General features: G+C 40.4%; 1 protein-coding gene across 2 annotated transcripts in view; it reads left to right on the top strand.

The window, feature by feature from the left end:
• The window catches only part of PLCXD2 (phosphatidylinositol specific phospholipase C X domain containing 2), a 97401-nt gene that overhangs the window by 42511 nt on the left and 35200 nt on the right, over positions 1 to 19690 (top strand). The window contains exon 4 of one of the 2 annotated variants that reach the window (XM_023212943.2): positions 15889 to 15973. In XM_023212943.2, coding sequence (XP_023068711.1) covers positions 15889 to 15940 — 52 coding nt within the window. In that variant the 3' untranslated portion in view covers positions 15941 to 15973. Of the gene's footprint in view, positions 1 to 4025; positions 10292 to 15888; positions 15974 to 19690 lie in introns of those variants that run through there. The other variant, XM_023212933.2, reaches the window with a different exon arrangement.

The raw sequence follows: 19690 nt of genomic DNA on the forward strand, positions 1-19690 counted from the left end.
TAGACACACGAAGAGACACCACAGATGTGTGTTCACAGAGGAAAGGCCATGTGAGAATGCAATTAAGAAGGCGGCCGTCTGCAAGCCAAGGGCAGAGGCATCAGGAGAAACAAAATCTGATGACACTTTGATCTTGGATGTCCAACTTCTAAAACAAGAGAAAATACATTTCTGTCGTTTAAGCCAACCAGTATGTGTTATTTTGTTATGGTAGCCCTAGCAAACCAATACAGCCCCTGAGCAACAGGGTGGCATTGGACAAGTTTTCTGAGGTCTCTGAGCTGTGGTTTTCTCACCAGTTAAACAGGATTAAAAATACCTCATCAGATTGTAGCCTTAACATGAAAGTGCCAGCCACAGTGGCTGGCACAAAACAGACATGCCATCCCTATTTGTAAAGACACCCAGGAACACCATGGACCACCCTGGTTCCCAGCTGGGCCCCAAGGTCAAAGGGAAGTTTTTAACCTCCTGCTCTGCCATCCATGGGAACTGTTGCCTCACAGGCCTGTCAGCACTGTCAGGTTCAACCTTTTGCACAGATCCCTTGTCCTGGTAAATACCAAGAGTTGAGAAAATAAAGTAGCTCCTCTTCACAGTGGGTTCTGCATTTCCCCTTCTTTGTACTTAATCCTGATTATTTGATCCTTGCCTTGGAGAAGGTTGACACGTGCTACCCGAAGTGACACAGAGCTCTTTGTCACCGGAAACCACAGGTACATACCTTTCACCACATTTCCCTGCTCAGGCTCCAGGGATCCTCCAATGTGAGGAGGCTCTGGCTGCAGTGGCTGGAGTTGCCCCAAGCCTTCAAGGCTCATTTCCCGGTGAGGACCAGCAGAGGGCGCCTGCACCTCATACTTCAACACTGACTCAGGTTTTTAAAATGAAGTATTGAATCTATCAGGCTCAGTACTACTGTGTCGTTGGTGTGGGTCACTGTGTATCCTTGGTCTGTCTTTAAGGAAGTCTGTATTTGCAGCTTCTCATTTCCAAACCACAACATGTTGTCACCTAAGCAGCAGGATGTGACCTCTTTAAGGTGTAGCTTCTTACCCCCAGCCACCAAATATTTCTACCTCACTCTTCCAGTTATGATTCCTTCCCCCCACTTTTTTTTTTTTTTTTACCACACTTACCATATCACAGGAACTCTTCTAAACACTTTACATGTATTATTTTGTTTAATTCCCCAAAAATCTGTATGAAGCATTATTATCTCCATTTTACAGAGGGAGAGGCAGAGGGACCACGAACTTCAGTAAGCTAAAGTCATACTGAGATGATTAAGTCTTCAGGAGTCCCCATTCAAAATGGAAGTACCCCTGGGAGGGTGGTCTAGTAAGTAATAATCAGCTATTAATATAAAAATATAGGCTAGGCGCAGTGGCTCACACCTGTAATCCCAGCACTTTGGGAGGCCGAAGCGGGCGGATCACGAGGTCAGGAGATCGAGACCATCCTGGCTAACACAGTGTACCCCGACTCTACTAAAAATATAAAACATTAGCTGGGCGTGGTGGCAGGCACCTGTGGTCCCAGCTACTTGGGAGGCTGAGGCAGGAGAATGGCGGGAACCCAGGAGGCGGAGCTTGCAGTGAGCCGAGATGCCACCACACTCCAGCCTGGGTGACCCAGGGAGACTCTGTCTCAAAAAAAAAAAAAAAGATAGCTAGATAGGTTGATTTATGATAGGTGTTTTAGCCCGTGGCTGATTGTAGAGTCCACTGAGAGAGGGAGGAGACCCAGGACTGATTATAGTTGTTATGGTAAGAGAAAAAGAAAGCGGAGAAGGACAAAATGCTACCAAGGTCTGAACAGGGCTGTCTGGAAAACTGGGAAGTCAAGATATGTGCTGATGAAAGAAGGGCAGGCAGCATCGAGAGAGAGAAGGAAGAGACGATGACAGTCAAAGACAGGGGTACCTGAAGAAGAGAAAGTGGCCAATTAAGATAATTAATTTTGCTTATGCTCATTTTTGACCTAGACCAGATCTTCCTAAAAAATCTCCAATTCCTTAACCAAAACTTGAGCCCTAGTTTTTTTCTGTCTTCCTTAAAGCATTCTCAGCCTGATGAGTATGTATTGAGCTGTTTTTACTATGATGTAAACTGTGAGTACACTTTATTGCTTTCTTCTCTATGCTGCCTGTGGTCGTTTACACTTTCTACTAATGCAGAAATGATCACATTGAATTGTCATTATTCATTTATGTCACTAAACACTGGCTGTTACCTAGGAAGGCTTTGATTAATAAAATGAGACTGAAAGACCGTCAGTGAGACAACTGATTAAGTATTGGTCTATTAAGAAGCCACACTTAGTGATTGAATAACTATATATCCATATGAAAAAAGTAAGCCTTGACCTCCTACTTTATACCATATACAAAAATCAATTTGAGATGGTTCTTAGAGCTAAACCTAAAAGCTAAAAATCATAAAGCTTTTAGAAGAAAACATAGGATATGTTTGTAAATTGAGAGTGAACTGAAGTGGTTCTTAGATCACAGAAGCCATAAAAGAAGAAAATGGACAAATTAGAATCCATAAAATTAAGGAATTTGGCTCATCAAAATATGTCACTGAGAAAACTGACAGACAAGCTATAGACTAGGAGAAAATATTCACAAAATACATCTGACAGAAGACCAGTATCTAGGCTATATAAATAACTTCTACAACTCAACAATTTTTTAAAAGAAAATGAAAAAATGAGTAAAAGAATTGAACAGATAACAGTTTTACTCATAATATCCAAAAAACTGACAATAGCCCAGTGTCCATCCAGCCAGTGTAGGAAAATGGATAAACTAACTGCAGTATATACATACAATGGAATTCTCTACGTTGATTTTAAAAGACAGCGAACCACTGATACATGCAGCAACATGGATGAATTTCAGAACAATTATGCCAAGTGAGAACTCATGTGAAATAATATATTTTTCATGGCTTATATGAAGTTTTAAAACAGGCAAATCTAATCTACAGTGGAAAAAAAATCAGTATAATTGTTGCCTCAGGGAGGATGGGGCAGGCGTTGATGAGGAAGGCGCTTGCAGGAACTTTCTGGAGTACCAGTTATGTTCTATACCTTGATATGAGTTTGAATTATGTGTATGTATTTGTCAAAACTTGGCAAGTGTACCATTAAGATTTGTGAATTTTATTGAGTGTAAACTTTATGTTAAAAGAAGAACAAATTAAAAACAGATATTGAACTCCAGTTAATCATATGCATGCTGAAGTACTTAGGGAATGTGTATAGATGCTTGCAGTTGGAACATGTCAAAACTACAAGATGGACTGATGGAAGGATAATGACAGATTGATGGATAGATACGTAGTAAGCAAGTATAGTTAATGGTGGGATCTAGGTGGTGGATATATTTGCTGCAAAATTCTTTCAGTGTTGCCATATGTTTGAATATTTTCATGATGAAAAAAATTAAAGAACCCATTAAAACTAAGGCTCTTGGTCTTAGTTTTTCTTTTCCTGTTTTTTGTTTTTTTTTTTTTTTTTTTGGAGACAGAGTCTCACTCTGTCACCCAAACTAGAGTGCAGATCTTGGCTAACCGCAGCCTCGACCTCCCAGGCTCGGGCGACTCCCCCTCCTCAGAGACAAGGTTTCACCATGTTTCCCAGGCTGATCTCAAACTCCTGGATTCAAGTGATCCACCTGCCTCAGCCTCCCAAAGTACCGGGATTACAGGCGTGAGCCACCGCACTTGGCCTGATCTTAGTTTTTCAAGTTCCTGTTGACATGGTATTTCTTTGATGCTTGAAGCAAATAATCTCCTCTTCCAGCAGGGAAACCCTGGAAAGTGTAATTTTCTAATGGAATAGAGAGCACTTCATCCCTGAAGGAGATATAAAACTTAAATGGAAATACCCACAAAAGCTTGTGCTCTTATTAACATACCTTTGTTATATTAAGGGAAATGTTTTATGTCCATGTCTGGAGAAGTCCTTCTAAGCTGTACTGTATCCACTCTCTTCCTCCAACACTTTCCTCTGTATAGGAATCTTCCTGCCATCCTGGACTGGGTGAAAACTCAGAAACCTGGAGCCATGGGTGTCAACATCATCACGTCTGACTTCGTGGACCTGGTGGACTTTGCTGCGACTGTCATCAAGTTGAATGACCTCCTACTGGAGGACACAGCTCTAGCTAAATGCTGATTTAATTTTTAATTTAACCTTAATGTTGAATTTGTGGATCCAGGGTAGACTTCTGAAGGATGTCCTGTTAGGATGGCCCCTGGGCAGTGATGGTGAAGTAAGAGGGAGATGGCTTCTTTTTCTCCCTTCCTCACAGGGCCATTTAGATAAAATTACAGGGCTATTAATTGCATTTTTCCCAAATGAGACTTTTTTAAAAACTTAAGTCCAAGGGAAGAAAGCATGCGTCATGTGACCAAGGTCAGGACCTCCCCAGTGGCTTATGGTGGTGAATGGAATTTGGAAATAGGATCTCTAGGACCCATTGGGGTATTGAGTGTCCCCGTAATTGGCCCCACTCCCTATTGTCTTCTGGGGTGTTGTGTTTGAGCCAGTGAGAAAGTGGAACCAGAAACACATTCCTGGTGAAAAAGACTGGCTCATTGCAGGTGTGGACCACTATTGGGGTGGATCTAACATCAGCCTGGGGCTCTGAGGGGGAAAAGAGCCAAGCACCAGTTCTCTCTAGGATTGTTGGATGTCACCACTTCTCTGAGAGTAGGACTCATTTATCACTAAGATGTTTCAAACACAAGCTGTTCTTGCATAGCGTATGCTGGTAACTGGTCACCTTCATTCTTCAGATAAACAGTGCATACTACCCTTAGTATCAGAAATATGCTTCCCAGTTTTAAAACTTGGATTCCTTTCTATTTCTTTTGGCCCCTTCTTAAAAGTGAAAAGAACAATGGTGGGAGATCTTTTCAGCATGGGGCCCAACAAGAGATAGACATGCATGTTTGTTGCATGCCTGATATCTTTTATTTAATTCTACAGCTTTTCCAGAATGGCTGCCAGGTAGACCACCTGCATCATTTTGGCAAAGTCCTCTTTGGAGTGGGGTCTTCAAGCCTGATCTTGGAATTGCATTTTATTATTGTCTGCCTAGGACTCAGGTCTGCGCTGTGGGACACAACGCGAAGTGGAAGGCACCTTATCCATGGCACCATGGAAGCAGGTGCAGGATGCATGGGAAAGTGCAATGGCATTAAAGGAGGAAGTTCCAAGTGGGTTTGGAGCCATTCTGTAACTCCTTGAAAACAAGACTACCTCGGGGATATTTAGGATGACTCGTGTGTCACCAAGTGATGATAAATACCTAGTGCTGGAACATTTCCAGTCCTTCTCTTGATGGTTCTACTTTCTGCAGGTTGTTTTGAGCCTACCAATCACTACTGCATGAGGGCTTTGAAACTCAAGAGAGGATTTTTTTTTTTTTATTGATAAGAGGTGCTTATCTATAAAGGGGCCCTCTTGTGTTTTGATTGACTTATTTATTTATTTATTTATTTATTTATTTATTTATTTATTAATACATTAAATATCTGCCGTGCTTCTTACATCAAGAGCACTCACACAGGAGCTTACTGCACTTTTCTTACCCAGGATAGATGCTGCTATGGTCTTTCTCTCCTGAACAGGACCACGCATCTCAGGGCTGTGAGTGACCCCTGACTCTGCTGTTCATGTCCTGGCTCCCCCAGTCCTCCTGGGGACAGTATACATGTGTGGATGTAGCCTAGATCTGAGAAGTCACTACCAAGCCATGCCCATGAATGAAGATAAAATGGGTCGTGAAGAACTATTCGTTCATAAGTAGACCCTCTGGAAGAGTGGTGAAAAGAAAGGACCTAGAAAGAAAACTAGGCATGGAAGTGTGTGCACTTTTCTGCTCCACAGCACCATCTGAGAATCCCTAAGGAAGTGGCAGCTTCTGGATTCTTAAGAAGGAAATATAAACATGGAGTCCCGAATGGATGTATGCATTTATAAAGATTGTCAGACTCTTCTTCCAGCAGTTTCCTGTTTCTGCCTTTTGATGCCCATAGATGGATTTTGCATGTTGCTTGCAGAGAGGGGTGTCCTAGGTGAGCTACTAAAAGCACATGCACACCCCCAACTCTTGGTCTTCCACCCTATACTTTCTGTAAAATAATTTAAGCCCTCACTTTTAGCTTGCACACCTTGAGGAGGTCATAATAGAAATGCCTCTGGGAAAATCTGGTTGAACTTTCCTTTTTTTGCATTTGAACCCCTCCCCAAAGGATTTTCTGAAATAATGTCAAATTCTGTAGGGCCTTCTCTGCATAAGAGTAAGAAAGTGTGTTCCCTCGCTTTCTAAACTTTCCTTCAATTCTGATGCTAAACCCTCATGACAAGCTCTGAAATCCCTGGTCTACCCTCAGGGTTTTATTTTTGTTGTTGTTTCATTTTGCTTTTGTCTTTAATTTTTGGTCAATTGCTAGGGGCTAGATCATTTCCCCACTTTTTACCCTCTGTTACTTGGCAAAGAGATAAGGAGGCAAGAGGAGAATTATTGTTCTCTGTTTTATTTGAGCCTCGGCTTTGTCCAGGTGTTTGGTGCTATGAGGCCAGGTGTGTTGACAAGTATCTACGCAGGATGCCAGTAACATCCAAGGGCTGCTGACTGTTCCATGAAATGTTTACATGATTTTGTCCTTTAGTTCTTAAATATATGGTTGCACTTCACTTCGGTTGTAACATTTAAGTGCACCTCAGTGTTTGCACGATAAATGTCATCAAGCATGACACAAAAGCCCAGAAAACTGTACCAAGGTTGCATGCACGGAGTCCTGCTCTGCATGGTGCATGCAGGTGCTCGCTTCTTCATGCTGCTTGGAGCTGCCAGCCTTGCTTGCAATTTGAAAAATCTGCACAAGAGTTCTGGGAGATAGGAGGATTATTTACAGTTTTCCCTTGATAAACACCTTGCGTCGGCAGAATCTCTGACTCGAGAAAAAGTTCCTTAACATATTGTAAAAGATGTGTGCCTTCTGCTCCTTGACCATAAGACCAGACAGGAGAACTCAGGCATGTGGGACAGAGGGAAAATAGATTTTAGGTTCATAACTCATTCTGCAACTGCAAACAATAAAATAGTGACCCAACCACATCACTTATTCTCACAAGTTCTAGAGACCTTTCAGATCAAAACAAGGCTCTCATACTTGCTCAGAACTAACTTGAAGATCAGCTAAGAAGCTACTTGATTGAGCCAAAAAGGACTTTAGTTTCACAGAATTTGAGGTCATATTTATTCTGAAATGTAACTAAGCTATTCGTGAGCTCCCTGGACCATTTCCCACACAGCCACATTTCCATGGCTCTGTGGCAAAGGGGACCATCAAAGGTTTTAGTTCGGTTAGAGTAGTGTTTACAGGCTTGAACTTTGAACCTTTTAGAGATACCACCATGATTTGGAGGATTGGAGAGAGAGGTCGAGGTGGGCTTAATGGAAGGGAATAAGTTATTGAAGATTAAATTTTAAATTAGTGGCAGACCTCCAAGAGGGTCATGCCAAAAAAAAGTTTTTATATTTGCTGTATTAAACTCAGTAGTAATTACGTTTAGTCATTTTCCTTAGCACTGAATCTAAACCCTGAATTACTGAGAGCAGTTAAGCCACAGTCTCAGGATTTTATTATAAACTCAAAGAAAAGCACAAAATCTGAGCCCAGGTAATGATCCATCTTAGGAATCCTAGTTCTTTTTGCATGATCTCATATTCATCCAAAGAAATTATGTCTCTTCTCAGTAAGACAATGTAGTAGAGTACTCTGGAATTAAATGCAGTTTTATGGCGTGTCAGGATTTTCTATCTCTGGTTTTCAGAATCTTTCTGGTTTTCAGAAAGTGCTTCCCGATGAGATATTACTACCTCCCAGCTAGGAGGCTTAGCACAAAACTAAAGATGGAGCAACAGAAGAAATTCAGATGGAAATGAAACTACTTCTTCCGGGGAAGTAAAAGAGCTACAGGAAACCAGTCCATCCTGCAGATTTAGTTCATGCCACAGTTGAAGTTTGTGTGATGTTTCTTATTAGCTAATTTCAAGTTTTTACTGCTAGATTCTAAGAAACAGAGTGGGCTAATGATTGGAGCACAGCCATGAGACCCCGCTCCATTAGCTGAGCATGTGATCCTGTGCTAAATCTTTCTTGGTTCCTTCATCTTTCAAGATGCTGTCTGCTACTTTAGTGCTGACTGACTTGCAAATCTTGATTGACTAGCTCCCCAAAACATAAGGTCCCTAATGATTGGGGCTGTGCAGATGTGCTATTCTTCCTTCTGTGGCTTGGGTGGAGAAGCTGCTTGGGCTTATTTCCCAACAGTGTGACATAGGATGATAGAACTTACCTAGGAATGGCACCTTTGATGATCCATATAATGAAATGTGTAGAGCTTAACGAAATCTGCCAACATATATGTGGGCTCTTGAGAGGTGGGCTTTCCTAATACATGCTAAGTAGACTTGTCATACCAAGAGGAAATGAATAGAAATGATAACATCAAATATCCAAACTGACAGAAAGTTTGTTTTGCATAGCGTAGAACATGGTTGCCTTCTGAGTTCCACTAATGTTCCAGGATATCTTGGCCCTCTGCCTCAGGCTGCTGCCTGGTATTTGGCACCATAGCTTTGTCACTTAAAACCATTGCCTTGGTGAACTGTTTGAGTGGTAAGTCATTTAGCTAGAAACTTTACCCTCAATTTCAAATGATACCAAACAGCTCATTATTACCTACCCCAAGGGATGCTCTCCGTAGCTTCTGTATTCCCCAGTTTCCTTTTAGAAACAGGGACACCAATAGTACTAGAACCCTGAACAGGCCCTAACCCAGAAGAATGCACTACAAAATGCGATTGATTTTCTCAAAATATCACAGTCTTAGACACTATACAAATAATTCAAGAAAACTCTCTCTACTCTACAGTGAATATAGTGTTCTATTATGTTCTCCAACAAAACTTTTTTAGGACTTTTCAAACTCACATCTAAGCCAAATAGTTAGATAGTTAGATAAATATTTACCCTTATATTTGGGGGGAATTCAGGCTCACACTTTGCCAAGGTAAGCCCATCGATAGTCTAGAGGCATATTTTGTGTCGTTCCTTCCTGTCTCCTTCATAGAATACTACTTTTTCCTTTTGTATCCTGGCCATTCTCCATCATTGCTGATTATTGCTAACCACAGGATGCTGGCAAAGCTTACAGTGATAGGCACATGTGATGTCCAATACACTCTTATCACAGTGGTTATTGCTTCTTACTCTTTTCAAATGCATTATTCTACCCCTCAACCTACATCCAATCATTAGACCTATACCTGATTAGAGCCCAGAACTTGGGACCAATACTTAATTCAGATAGCAGGGACTTGCTCACAAACATTAAGCCCAACAAGAAGCACAGCACTTTGAAAAGTCATATAGGCCTTTGGTAGCTCTGTACATTTGCAATTTTACATTTGTTATTAGTTTATAACACTAATAACACTTCAGTCGTGAATCTATAGTCTCAATATGGTAAGTCTTAGAACATATTCTAGAAATAGTGGTACCTTGCTGCTATTATAGTTAGTAATTTATACCCCAATATAATAATAAGTATTCAATACAGATTGTGTATGCATTCTTTGTGTGTATATGCCAACTGTACTACTTAACCTCACTGATCCGCAATTAGAAAAATACAGAAATTGTCATAGTGAAAATAAGTCTTGGTCAATTCAGATGATACGTGACCCTGATAAATGCTCTAATAGATATGATATTTTGTCCTGTATTGTTTGTTTTACAGTATGGTGCATGTTGTTTGCTAAGTAAAATGATAATAATAATAAAGTATACCAATTTTAAGGTTATAATTAAAATTTTGCATATATGCTTCTTGATATTCTGAAATGTATTCTGTGGCTTAGTTATCTTATTCATACACATTTCACTTGGCTTTTTACCCCTAGGAAATGATTGTTCAAGTATATATTTCATCTTTTTTCTTGTAATTTTGATTAAACTGCTTACTTCAACTTACAACATTGTAAAGCCAGAATACCTCATTTTAACAGTGAAAAAAACATGATGACCTGATGTGTTCTCTTGTATTTGATTTGAACTACCTAAATAGGCTTAACCCTAATAATAAATATACAGTTTTGACAGGCACGTTTCCTTTGTTTGGATGATATTTTGTTACTGGTCCACTTCTAATTTTGTTTTAAAGAGTTATAAACTTGGTGTCAATAAAATATCTTGTTATATAATATTGGACAAAAAACCTCTCGAGCATGTCTGACACATATTTGGATTAAGTAAACGTGCTTGCAGTCCCCAAGATTGAGCGGTGCGTGAAATGTATACTCAACCTTGACCCCATGCTTTTCCAAGCTTCATCCTTAGCAGTTCAGTTATTTCCATTAAGCTTAGACAAGCTCTTATTGACATCCATACGCACATCCACACTCACCTGACCACCATCTCTAACCACATTAATTTGAGTGATTGCTAAAATGCCCAGAAATAAAACAATGCACAGATAATATATTTGTGTATACAAAGAGTAAATTAAATAAGGGTGGACCTGCAGTTTCTGCTGCAATGAAGATGCCAATATCTTCCTCATTTCTAATTATTTTTAGAATTAGAATATCCAAGACCACTTAATTTAAGTGAATTCTGTGTTTCCCCTATCCTCTACAAAAATAATCGGTTGAGGTAAGACTTTTTTGTATGAATTTAGCAGAGATCAAATTAATTCTAAGTAACCATTAATTTCATATAGTCAAAGGTTTAAACAGGTAAGCAAGAATAATTATAAGTGTTGAAGTTACCATAGCAATTTAACAACATAGTCATATTCAGAATGTTTAACTTAATAGTGATTGTTTAGTAAATCTACCATACTGTCCTCTGGTTGGCTTTACCACTTACAGTCAATCCTGTGCAGTTTTTAATAATAAATTGCATGATGTAGATAGGGCTGGGTCCAAACATAAGCAAAGTGTGTATTACCTGCATGGTGCAATTGCAAAGATACTACTGGCCTGCCTCAATTTCTGAACATATACTTGGATTTAAATATTGCCTCTATAACAATGGAGCTCTCACGTTATATATGAATTATTTTATATCATCTATTCACAGATTAATTTATCATATTACAACAAGGTTTTGAACATTCTATTTAGCATAGAAGTTAAGTATAGGCATTGCAGAAGTGCACAGACCTGGGTTTCTATCTCAACTCCATACCCTGGCTGAGTAATCTTAGGCAAATTAACGTCTCTACCTACATAGAAGATAGGGCTTAAAATACCTACCACGAAGGGTAATTAAGAAGACAAAATAAGGAAATGCATAGAAAGCATTTTAGCACAGAGCATGGCACATAGTAAATACTCAAGAGTAGCTATTAGTCTTAGTAATAAGGGACTTTGCGCCCTCCTCCTTCAAGTGGCACCCAACGATCCCCTCAACATGATAACCTTTGTGTTGATTGGTAGATGATTTAGAGATGATTTAGCAGGAACTAATTAATGAGAGGTAAGTCAATATAAATTTGGACAGTGAAAGAAAATGTGAAAGCCCTTTCTGTGGCAAATTCTTGAGGCTCTGCAGTGGAAGGTCAAGGCAGCTGGATGGTGCTGTGTGATTAGAGTTGGTCATTCATCTCTCTCTCTCTCTCTCTCTCTCTCTCTCTCTCTGTGTGTGTGTGTGTATGTGTTTGTGTGTGTGTAGGTGAGAGAGGGATGGTTGTAAGGGGCAAAGAGTAGAATGGTAGGTGTGAGGAAGGCACTAGAGACAAAGTCCTGAGCTTTGGCTATTGGTGGTTTCCTCCTCTGGAAGCTTCCTAATCTGGTGGTACTCATATTAATAGATATTTCTGGACCTGATCCCTGAAGATTATGATTCTTTATATCTTAGGGCATATCTTAGGAGGAATACTTAGAAATATGTATTTTGGTGTGTAACCAGTTGGAGAGTTATCGAATCAAAAATGCATTACTCAGAACGTAGCATTTATGCCACAGGTGGTATGCAAGATGATGTAAGTTGGAAGATGGCCATATCCTTAAATAGCATTAATATCATTAATCACTTAATCAGTCCTGATTAGTCAAGAGAGAATTCTCAGTTTAGTAATGAAACCTCTCTATCCCTTGCTTATCAACCAAAACCAAAAAGGCAATAGTATCTAACATTTAATCTCATTTTGTTCGCACTGTGTTTATGTTGTAGTTACCTTCTCTTTGTAGCAGGCAGTCCTAGGTTTTCAATAGTGATATAAAGTCCCCTTTCAAAATAAATTTATCTAAGTTTTTTGAAGAGCCCACTATGAAAAAGCTATGAGAATGACCTAAGTTTATGATCCTTTCCAGGTTGAAAAAAAAAATACAGTTAATTGTACCATTCATTTTTGCCTAGAACTGGGTTTGACTTTGTTCTTCCTAAATATTTCTTACTAACTAAATACATGAAGAAATTGACATTTGGAATAGAAAATTATCTGTTGTTTTTCATAAAGGAACTTCCTTTATGTTTCCTGTGGAAGTCCATGCTCAGATAATCTATCTCCGTGTTGTCCTGTAGAGCAGTTTAAACTAGGGAAAGAAAGGTCATGGAGTCACTGAGTCCCATCTGTGGCTGAGCTTGACAAACAAGAAACGCAGAGCAAACTCCATTTCTTCAACTTTGAAACTGATTCCTTCTCTGTTAATCCCTGAGGTCTGGTTGCCTGAATGTCCTGGATTTTTGTTGTATTTTTTTTCCTAAGGAATTCTTCCCGATCAGCAAGACGTGATCGTGTTTATCCCTCTGCAAATCTACTCGGTATGACCAAAGGAGTGTTATTATTTTTAAGACTTGAAACCTTTCATTCTCAGAGAGGGTGGGAGGTTGCAAGGGAGGGACAGTGGCCAAAGCCCATGTGCCTCAAACCTCACCCGGGATGGCCTGGATAAGTGCCAGTGAGACAAAAGCACTAGTCAGACCAGGGTGTTTTCACAGCTGGGCAGTGTTTTTGGACAGCATGGGTGGGGAGGAGGCCACAGCAGTGTCAGCCTCTGTCCAGTAGCATCTTGCAATTGAGAGAAGCCTTAGGCAGGCAGATGGTTTTAATCTAAGGAGCTAAGCATCTAAAGAATAGGATTTATCCTGTAGAGAAAGGCCATAAGAAGCAATGGTCTTGTAAAAGGAGGCCACTGAATGCTGTTTTTTGTTTAACCTGAGAACTGAGCTGCTTTTTAACCTGGAGACTTTCCTACCTTGATCCTCACTGGGCATTTTCACAATCCAGTTCCAGGAGGTGTTTCTAGGACCTCCATGAAGTGTAAGGAGATCTGGAAGAAAACATTAGGCTGTCTTTTGCAAAAACTTCCCCCACCAAAAACTTGTGAGTGTAGAACTAACTTACCACACATCAGAGGGGCAGTGGACTACTTCAGGGGGACTGAAATGCCCCAAACTGACACATACAATTTTAGATGTATGTGCACTTTTTTCTGGTAGAGGACCCATAACTTGCATCAAATTCTCAAAGAATTTATCATCTTAAAATGTGATAAACCACCGCCTTTCAAATGCCTATGAGAATGCATTATCATTTAAATGTTATTAAGCAAGCAAAGCTGACTAATTGAGGCTAGCACTGGCAAGTCTTGGTCCTTCCTATAAAAAAAAAATCTAAGATTCTTGTAGAATTGTTCACTAGAGGTGCTCTGTTTCGAGAGGTAAGGTCAGATCAAACAACATAAAAAGAAATAGACTAGTCCAAGTTCAAGGGATCCTAAGGAATAGTTAGATGAGACCCAGCAAGAGAGTGTGGTCAGAGGAGCCAGCAGAACCAGGCACACTAGCAGACAAGAAATGGCAGGGGCACTATGTGAAGACTTGGGCACCACATTTCAGAGGGAAATGGGTAAATTGGAGCTTTCGTAAAGAAGAGCAGCTTGGAGAGGGAAGGGTCCAGAAGTCATGTCACATGGAAAACTGGGGTAGTTGAAACAGGAAACATTTGGAGCAGAGTGACAGGGATATCTTCAAGTATTTTTAAATTGTTGCATGACTTGAGTTTAGAATATTACGGCTTTAGATATAGAAGGGATCAAAGAACATTTGCACAAGGCATTAATGTTATAGGAGAGAAAACTGAAAGCCAGAGAGAACTGACTGGCTAAGGCAAAGGTGGGACTAGAATCCAGATTCTGATTCCCTTCCCAGTGCTGTTTGCCACCACTTCCAGCTGCCTTCCCAAGTGCCTTATGTTCAGGGAAGAGCTAGGACCAATGAATAACCATTTTAAGAAGGCCGAGCTTAGCTTGATAAAGAGTATTCCTTTGTAGAATAGGAAGCTAAGTGAGACAGTGATCTCACCATCATAAAGAGTATTTCTGTGGGAATGTGTATTCATGTTCTATAGTCCCTATAAAAATTTACCACAAACTCGGTACTTACAACAGTAGTTTAAAATGGTCAGTGCGGCCATGCTCCTTCTGGAGGCCCTAGAGTAGAATCCAGTTCCTTGCCTTTTCAGCTTATAGAAGCGGCCTGCATTCCTTAGTTCATGGCCCCTTCCTCCACCTTCAAAGCCAGCAGCATAGCAATCGCTCACCCTGCTTCTGTCATCACATCTTTCTTTTTTTTAAGACGGAGTCTTCCTCTGTTGTCCAGGCTAGAGTGCAGTGGGGCGATCTCCGCTTACTGTAAGCTCCGCCTCTTGGGTTCACGCCATTCTCCTGCCACAGCCTCCCGAGTAGCTGGGACTACAGGTGCCCGTCACCACGTCTGGCTAATTTTTTGTATTCTTAGTAAAGACGGGGTTTCACCATGTAGGCCACGATGGTCTCGATCTCCTGACCTTGTGATCTGCCTGCCTCGGCCTCCCAAAGGGCTGGGATTACAGGCCATCACATCTCTTTCTCTTATTCTGACCTTTCATAAAGACCTCTGTGATTACACTGGGCCCACCTAGATAAGCCAGGATAATCTCCCATCTGAAGATCCTTAACTTGACCACATCTGCAAAGTCACCTTTACCATGTAAGATAACATACTCATAGATTCTGAAGATTAGGATGTGGACATTTTGGGGGGGCTGTAATTCAGCCTACCACAGAACGTATGGAAAGGTTTATTGATGCTGGTGCAGGTCTTAGAGCAGATCTGGATTCAATTCTTGGCTTCAAGTTGCAGGACCATTACCCCTTTGAGCCTTTACTCCCTCATGCATAAAAAAGAAATAAAATCTCAACATTACCATGAGGACTTGTGGTAATATTCATGAAATGCATAACATATAACATTCTTTCAATGAATGGTAGCCATATTTATTTGAAAAACTGCCAGATGCTTCTCACCATAGAAGAATTTAATAGAAGAAACTCCATTATTACATGGGACATTTGATAAAGTGACCTGCAGATTTCCCTCTCAGATGGCTAAAATCTAAAGGAATAAAAATTTTGTTTCCTCTATAAACTATTCTCAGGGCCTCTTGTCCACTTCCCAGATGCAGTTACAAGGGAATCACTTTTCTGGATAGCCAATGGCTATCAGACTGTGCTTTCTGCCCCCTACAGTCCTGCCATCTGATTTTGCCGTGCAGCTCTGGTTGAATTTAAACAGGACTAGGAATCTGTCCTGGTGTGTAATGATTGGCTAGACCAGGTGGCTGAGGCCAGGGCAGACTCCCTCCTTCACATCTGTCAACATACCTGGCTGCAAGCAAGTTGCTGCCTGTGACCACTGTCTGCAGAGGCCAGAGAGAGCAGGAAAGGAAGTGGAAAGGAACACCTCACCTTCATGCTTGGGGAAAAGGAGAAACCTGTGTTAATGTGTCTTCCCAATGTCCCACTCTCTTCAGCAATGATTGGAACAGCCGTGGGTCAACTCTGCTGAGTCAGGAAAGAAGCTGAGGGAAGAGTCAGGATTGAAAAGCAGCAGACAAGGTAGGTGATCTCTCGGGTCATTGGCCCTTCTCTCATGATCACAAAATGAGCACCGTACACAGCCTTGTCACCAGAGTGTCTCTGAGGATGCTCTGCTGAAGGAGATATGGTAGACCGGGGTATGTGTCTGAATTCAGTCATTTTTCCATCAGCCTGTTCTGGAAAGCAGGCTGTATTTTCCTTCTGTCTTCTATCTCTTCTGAAAATTGTTGTTGCCCCTGTACCTATTTCAGAAACTTGGAAGGTTTTTAAAAAATCTTTCATTATAACAAGTTATATGTGTGATTTGTTAAAATGATTTCATTGGTGGTAGCTCCACAAGCATGGTTTTGTTCCAGAATTTTCCTTGCATAATTTTTTTCCATTTTCAAGACATACCAGAGAGGACAGTGTAAGTATATTGTAGTACATGGTATAGAATAATATATTCTGAGAAATATACGGTCCATTCACAGGGCTGTCAATCTCATATGATAGACTCTTTCAGGAAGTCGTGTATTTTTCTGCTTTGGAACCTAGGGAGTTAAAAATTCTGAAATTACTGGAGCAGAATCAAGCCTATTTACCTAAGCTTATCACATTGGCAGCCAGGTCAATCATTTACTGGGACTAGGCTGCTTCTTACCGTGAGTGGAGGACCACCAAAGCCTTTGCTGGCCTGAGTCCCTCTGTAGACAAGACTTGGGAAACATAGAAGAAATGCTTCTCTGAAGCTATAGTCCAAATTCTCTTCTCACCAGAAGTAAGTTTTTCTCCTTCTCAGAATAGTAAATATCCCAAGGCCTCCCCTCCCCAGCTCAATGATAAACAAACATGAGCACAACTAATACGCAAACCTGAAACCAATGCCACTTTAGGTACAGAGCTTGTGGCTGTGGAGGGAGCTTCCCTCATCACTGGAGGTCTGTGGGGAAGAAGGAGATGATAACTATGAAACAAGTTATTGAGTGATTCTTGAGGAAGAACAAAGTTGTAAAGTAATCACCAAAAAAACATAGAAATTTTCCCTTTCAAGTCTATACATTCTAGAAATATGTTATTTTTATCAAATATGATTTACTCTTCCTTAAGTCTGAATATAACTCCTCTAATTGCAGAAATGTTGTTATATTGTCACCACATACAACTTTCAGGCCTGTGTAGTGGTTCCTGGCTCCTGTAGTCATTAGTTAGAAGCCTGGTAATGCTGAGGCCCTATTTTTCTGAAATCCCTTTAGGGAAGGAGTTGGGTCATCTAGGACAAGGTAATGTTTGACATTATTTTTGTCAGTTGTGGAACTGAAGTGACTCACCTCAGGTAAGGTTTGTGGCTGAATATTTAGTGTCTGAGGCAGTTAACTAGATGGAAAGGTGGAGGCCATTGTAGATACAAACCCATGTGTGATTTTGGGTAAGTCTGTGGCTACCTCCCAAGAATGTTGTGGAGAATTATGGAAAACTGATAGATTTCTGTGAAGATATTAAGCACTGCAAAAAGTTTATTAAGCACTGCACAATGTTAAGTGTGAATCTGGCTGGCATTCAGAGGATGTTTATAGATAATACAAGTGATGGAGGTGGTTTTGACGAGGGAAAAGGATCTTGGGGTGATCAAATGTATTGGCTAGGTTGGGCATGGTGACCCATGCCTGTAATTCCAGCACTTTGGAAGGTGAGGCAGAGGATTGCTTGAAGCCAGGAGTTCAAGATCAGTCTGAGCAATAAAGTGAGACTCTGTCGCTACAAAAAAAAATTTTTTTTAAATTATGCATTGGCCATATTTCCCCACATTACCGAAGGCTGCCTTAGGGACAGACACACAGGTCTGAGCTGTCCTTTTTTTGTAGCTTCTGGCTCAGGACCTAAAACACACTGGAAGCCCCTAAGGGTATATCCAGCTTTTTCTTTCCGTTTCCTGAATATTGGATAGTAAGTAGAGGGAGACTACTCTTCAGATTAACTAGATTAGAATAGGCATTGTCATTGTTTTTAAATGTTAGGTAGTTAGAATATGGAAGTTAATTAATTTGTCCAAAGTCGTGCAGTTAGTCTGAGCCTGGATTCTACACAGTTCTGCCTTGTTCCCAACCCAGTGCTTTTCCCATAACGTCATGGAGATGACCATATGGATAAGCATAAATTGGAGGGTCACTGAGGCAAGCAAGGCTGACTAATACAGTCAGAAGTTCTCCACTGGCTCTTGGATGTGCCATGCCTGAGCCACTGTAACCAAAAGGCCAGTACTGGACTTCCGAAAAGGATAGAACAGGCAAGAGCAAAAGGAAGTGTTTTTAGTTGTGGCAGTCACTGGAGTCTTCTCTGTTCTGTATATTTTCTAAATAACCCAGCTAATCCTCAGGCTAGGCCTTTGCCCCTTTTTATACTGTAGACTCAAATCCATGAGCCCCAACTAAAGTACAACATCTGAACTATTTCCAGAGAAGAAATGACCCTATCTCAATCTTTCTCAAGGAACTCAATAATTTACTTACTATCTCATCTCAGCAAATATCCACTCATCTAAATCTAAGAGACTTGGGCACAAAGAGGCTTAAAGCCAGAGAAACCATCAACAGTCCCTCCTATCAAGGCTCTCACCATCTGCAACCCAAAGATACCCATGTCGGCTTGGAGTCTAAATGGCTTGTTGGTGTCATTTGAGCAGTGAATGAGTAATGTACAGCAGAAGCCTTAATCCACCCCCCACCCCTATTTTCACTTTTGTTCAGATATGTCCTAAAGATTCCATTAGCCGTCTGTCATAAATTCCAAAGCAGCCACAATTCCTGAGCATTTACAAGATCAAGATAAAGAAATGCCATCATGAAATGAGATCGACTAAATGTCTTTGAACAAAAGGTTTCTAATGACTTGCCTCACACATATCTCAAGTGTGTGATAGCAAAGGCATTACAAATAAGGATTGCATCACCATGTCTACTAGTACCCTTTACTAATCAACTGACCTCGCATGAACCGTATTTACATGCCATCATTTTCATTAACTAAAACACTAGGAGAAAGAAAGTTGAGGCTAAAACACGAAGACTCATCACAACATTTCACCTGTATCAACTATGAACTGCTGCCTTCTTAGCTACACTTTTTTTCATTTAATTTTCATAACAAACCTATGCAACTTGCCCAAGTCACAGAGCTAGTAAGATGAGGTAAAATTTGAGTTGAGGTCTGACTCCAAATCCCATGTTCTTCAGCATTCTGTTCTGGGAAACATACTCACCCAACAGTGTCTACACTGTTCACATTCTACATGTAAAAGAGTAAAAATAGTTCTTTCTAAATTATTTGATCGGATCCTTAGAGTACATATTCACACCAGATGTTCTTGATGTACTTGAGTATAAGCATAAAACTCAATATGACAGTGGTTTTCCTCTCTCTAGAAAAGGAACCACAAAACACACATGCACACATACACACACACAACAGCAATTGCCCAAGAGTCAGTGCTTTGATTCCTTTCCGAAGCTGAGAGAGAAAATTGTTCTTATCTCCTAGTTTATAAACAGTGTTTTGTTTGTTTGATTGATTGACTTTAATGTAATGTACAAGACAAGTTTGTCATTTATTATACCCAACTTTTTTAAAATTTTATTTCTGCAGTGAAATTTCAGTCTTTGAAATCAGCTACATTTTTCAAAACTGTCCAGTATGTCAATAGTTGTATTTAGTCTTCACTACAGCCTGGTAAGATGAGTACTGTTTTCAGATGATATC

Source organism: Piliocolobus tephrosceles, chromosome 2, assembly GCF_002776525.5.
Source record: "Piliocolobus tephrosceles isolate RC106 chromosome 2, ASM277652v3, whole genome shotgun sequence".
Lineage (NCBI taxonomy): Eukaryota > Metazoa > Chordata > Mammalia > Primates > Cercopithecidae > Piliocolobus > Piliocolobus tephrosceles.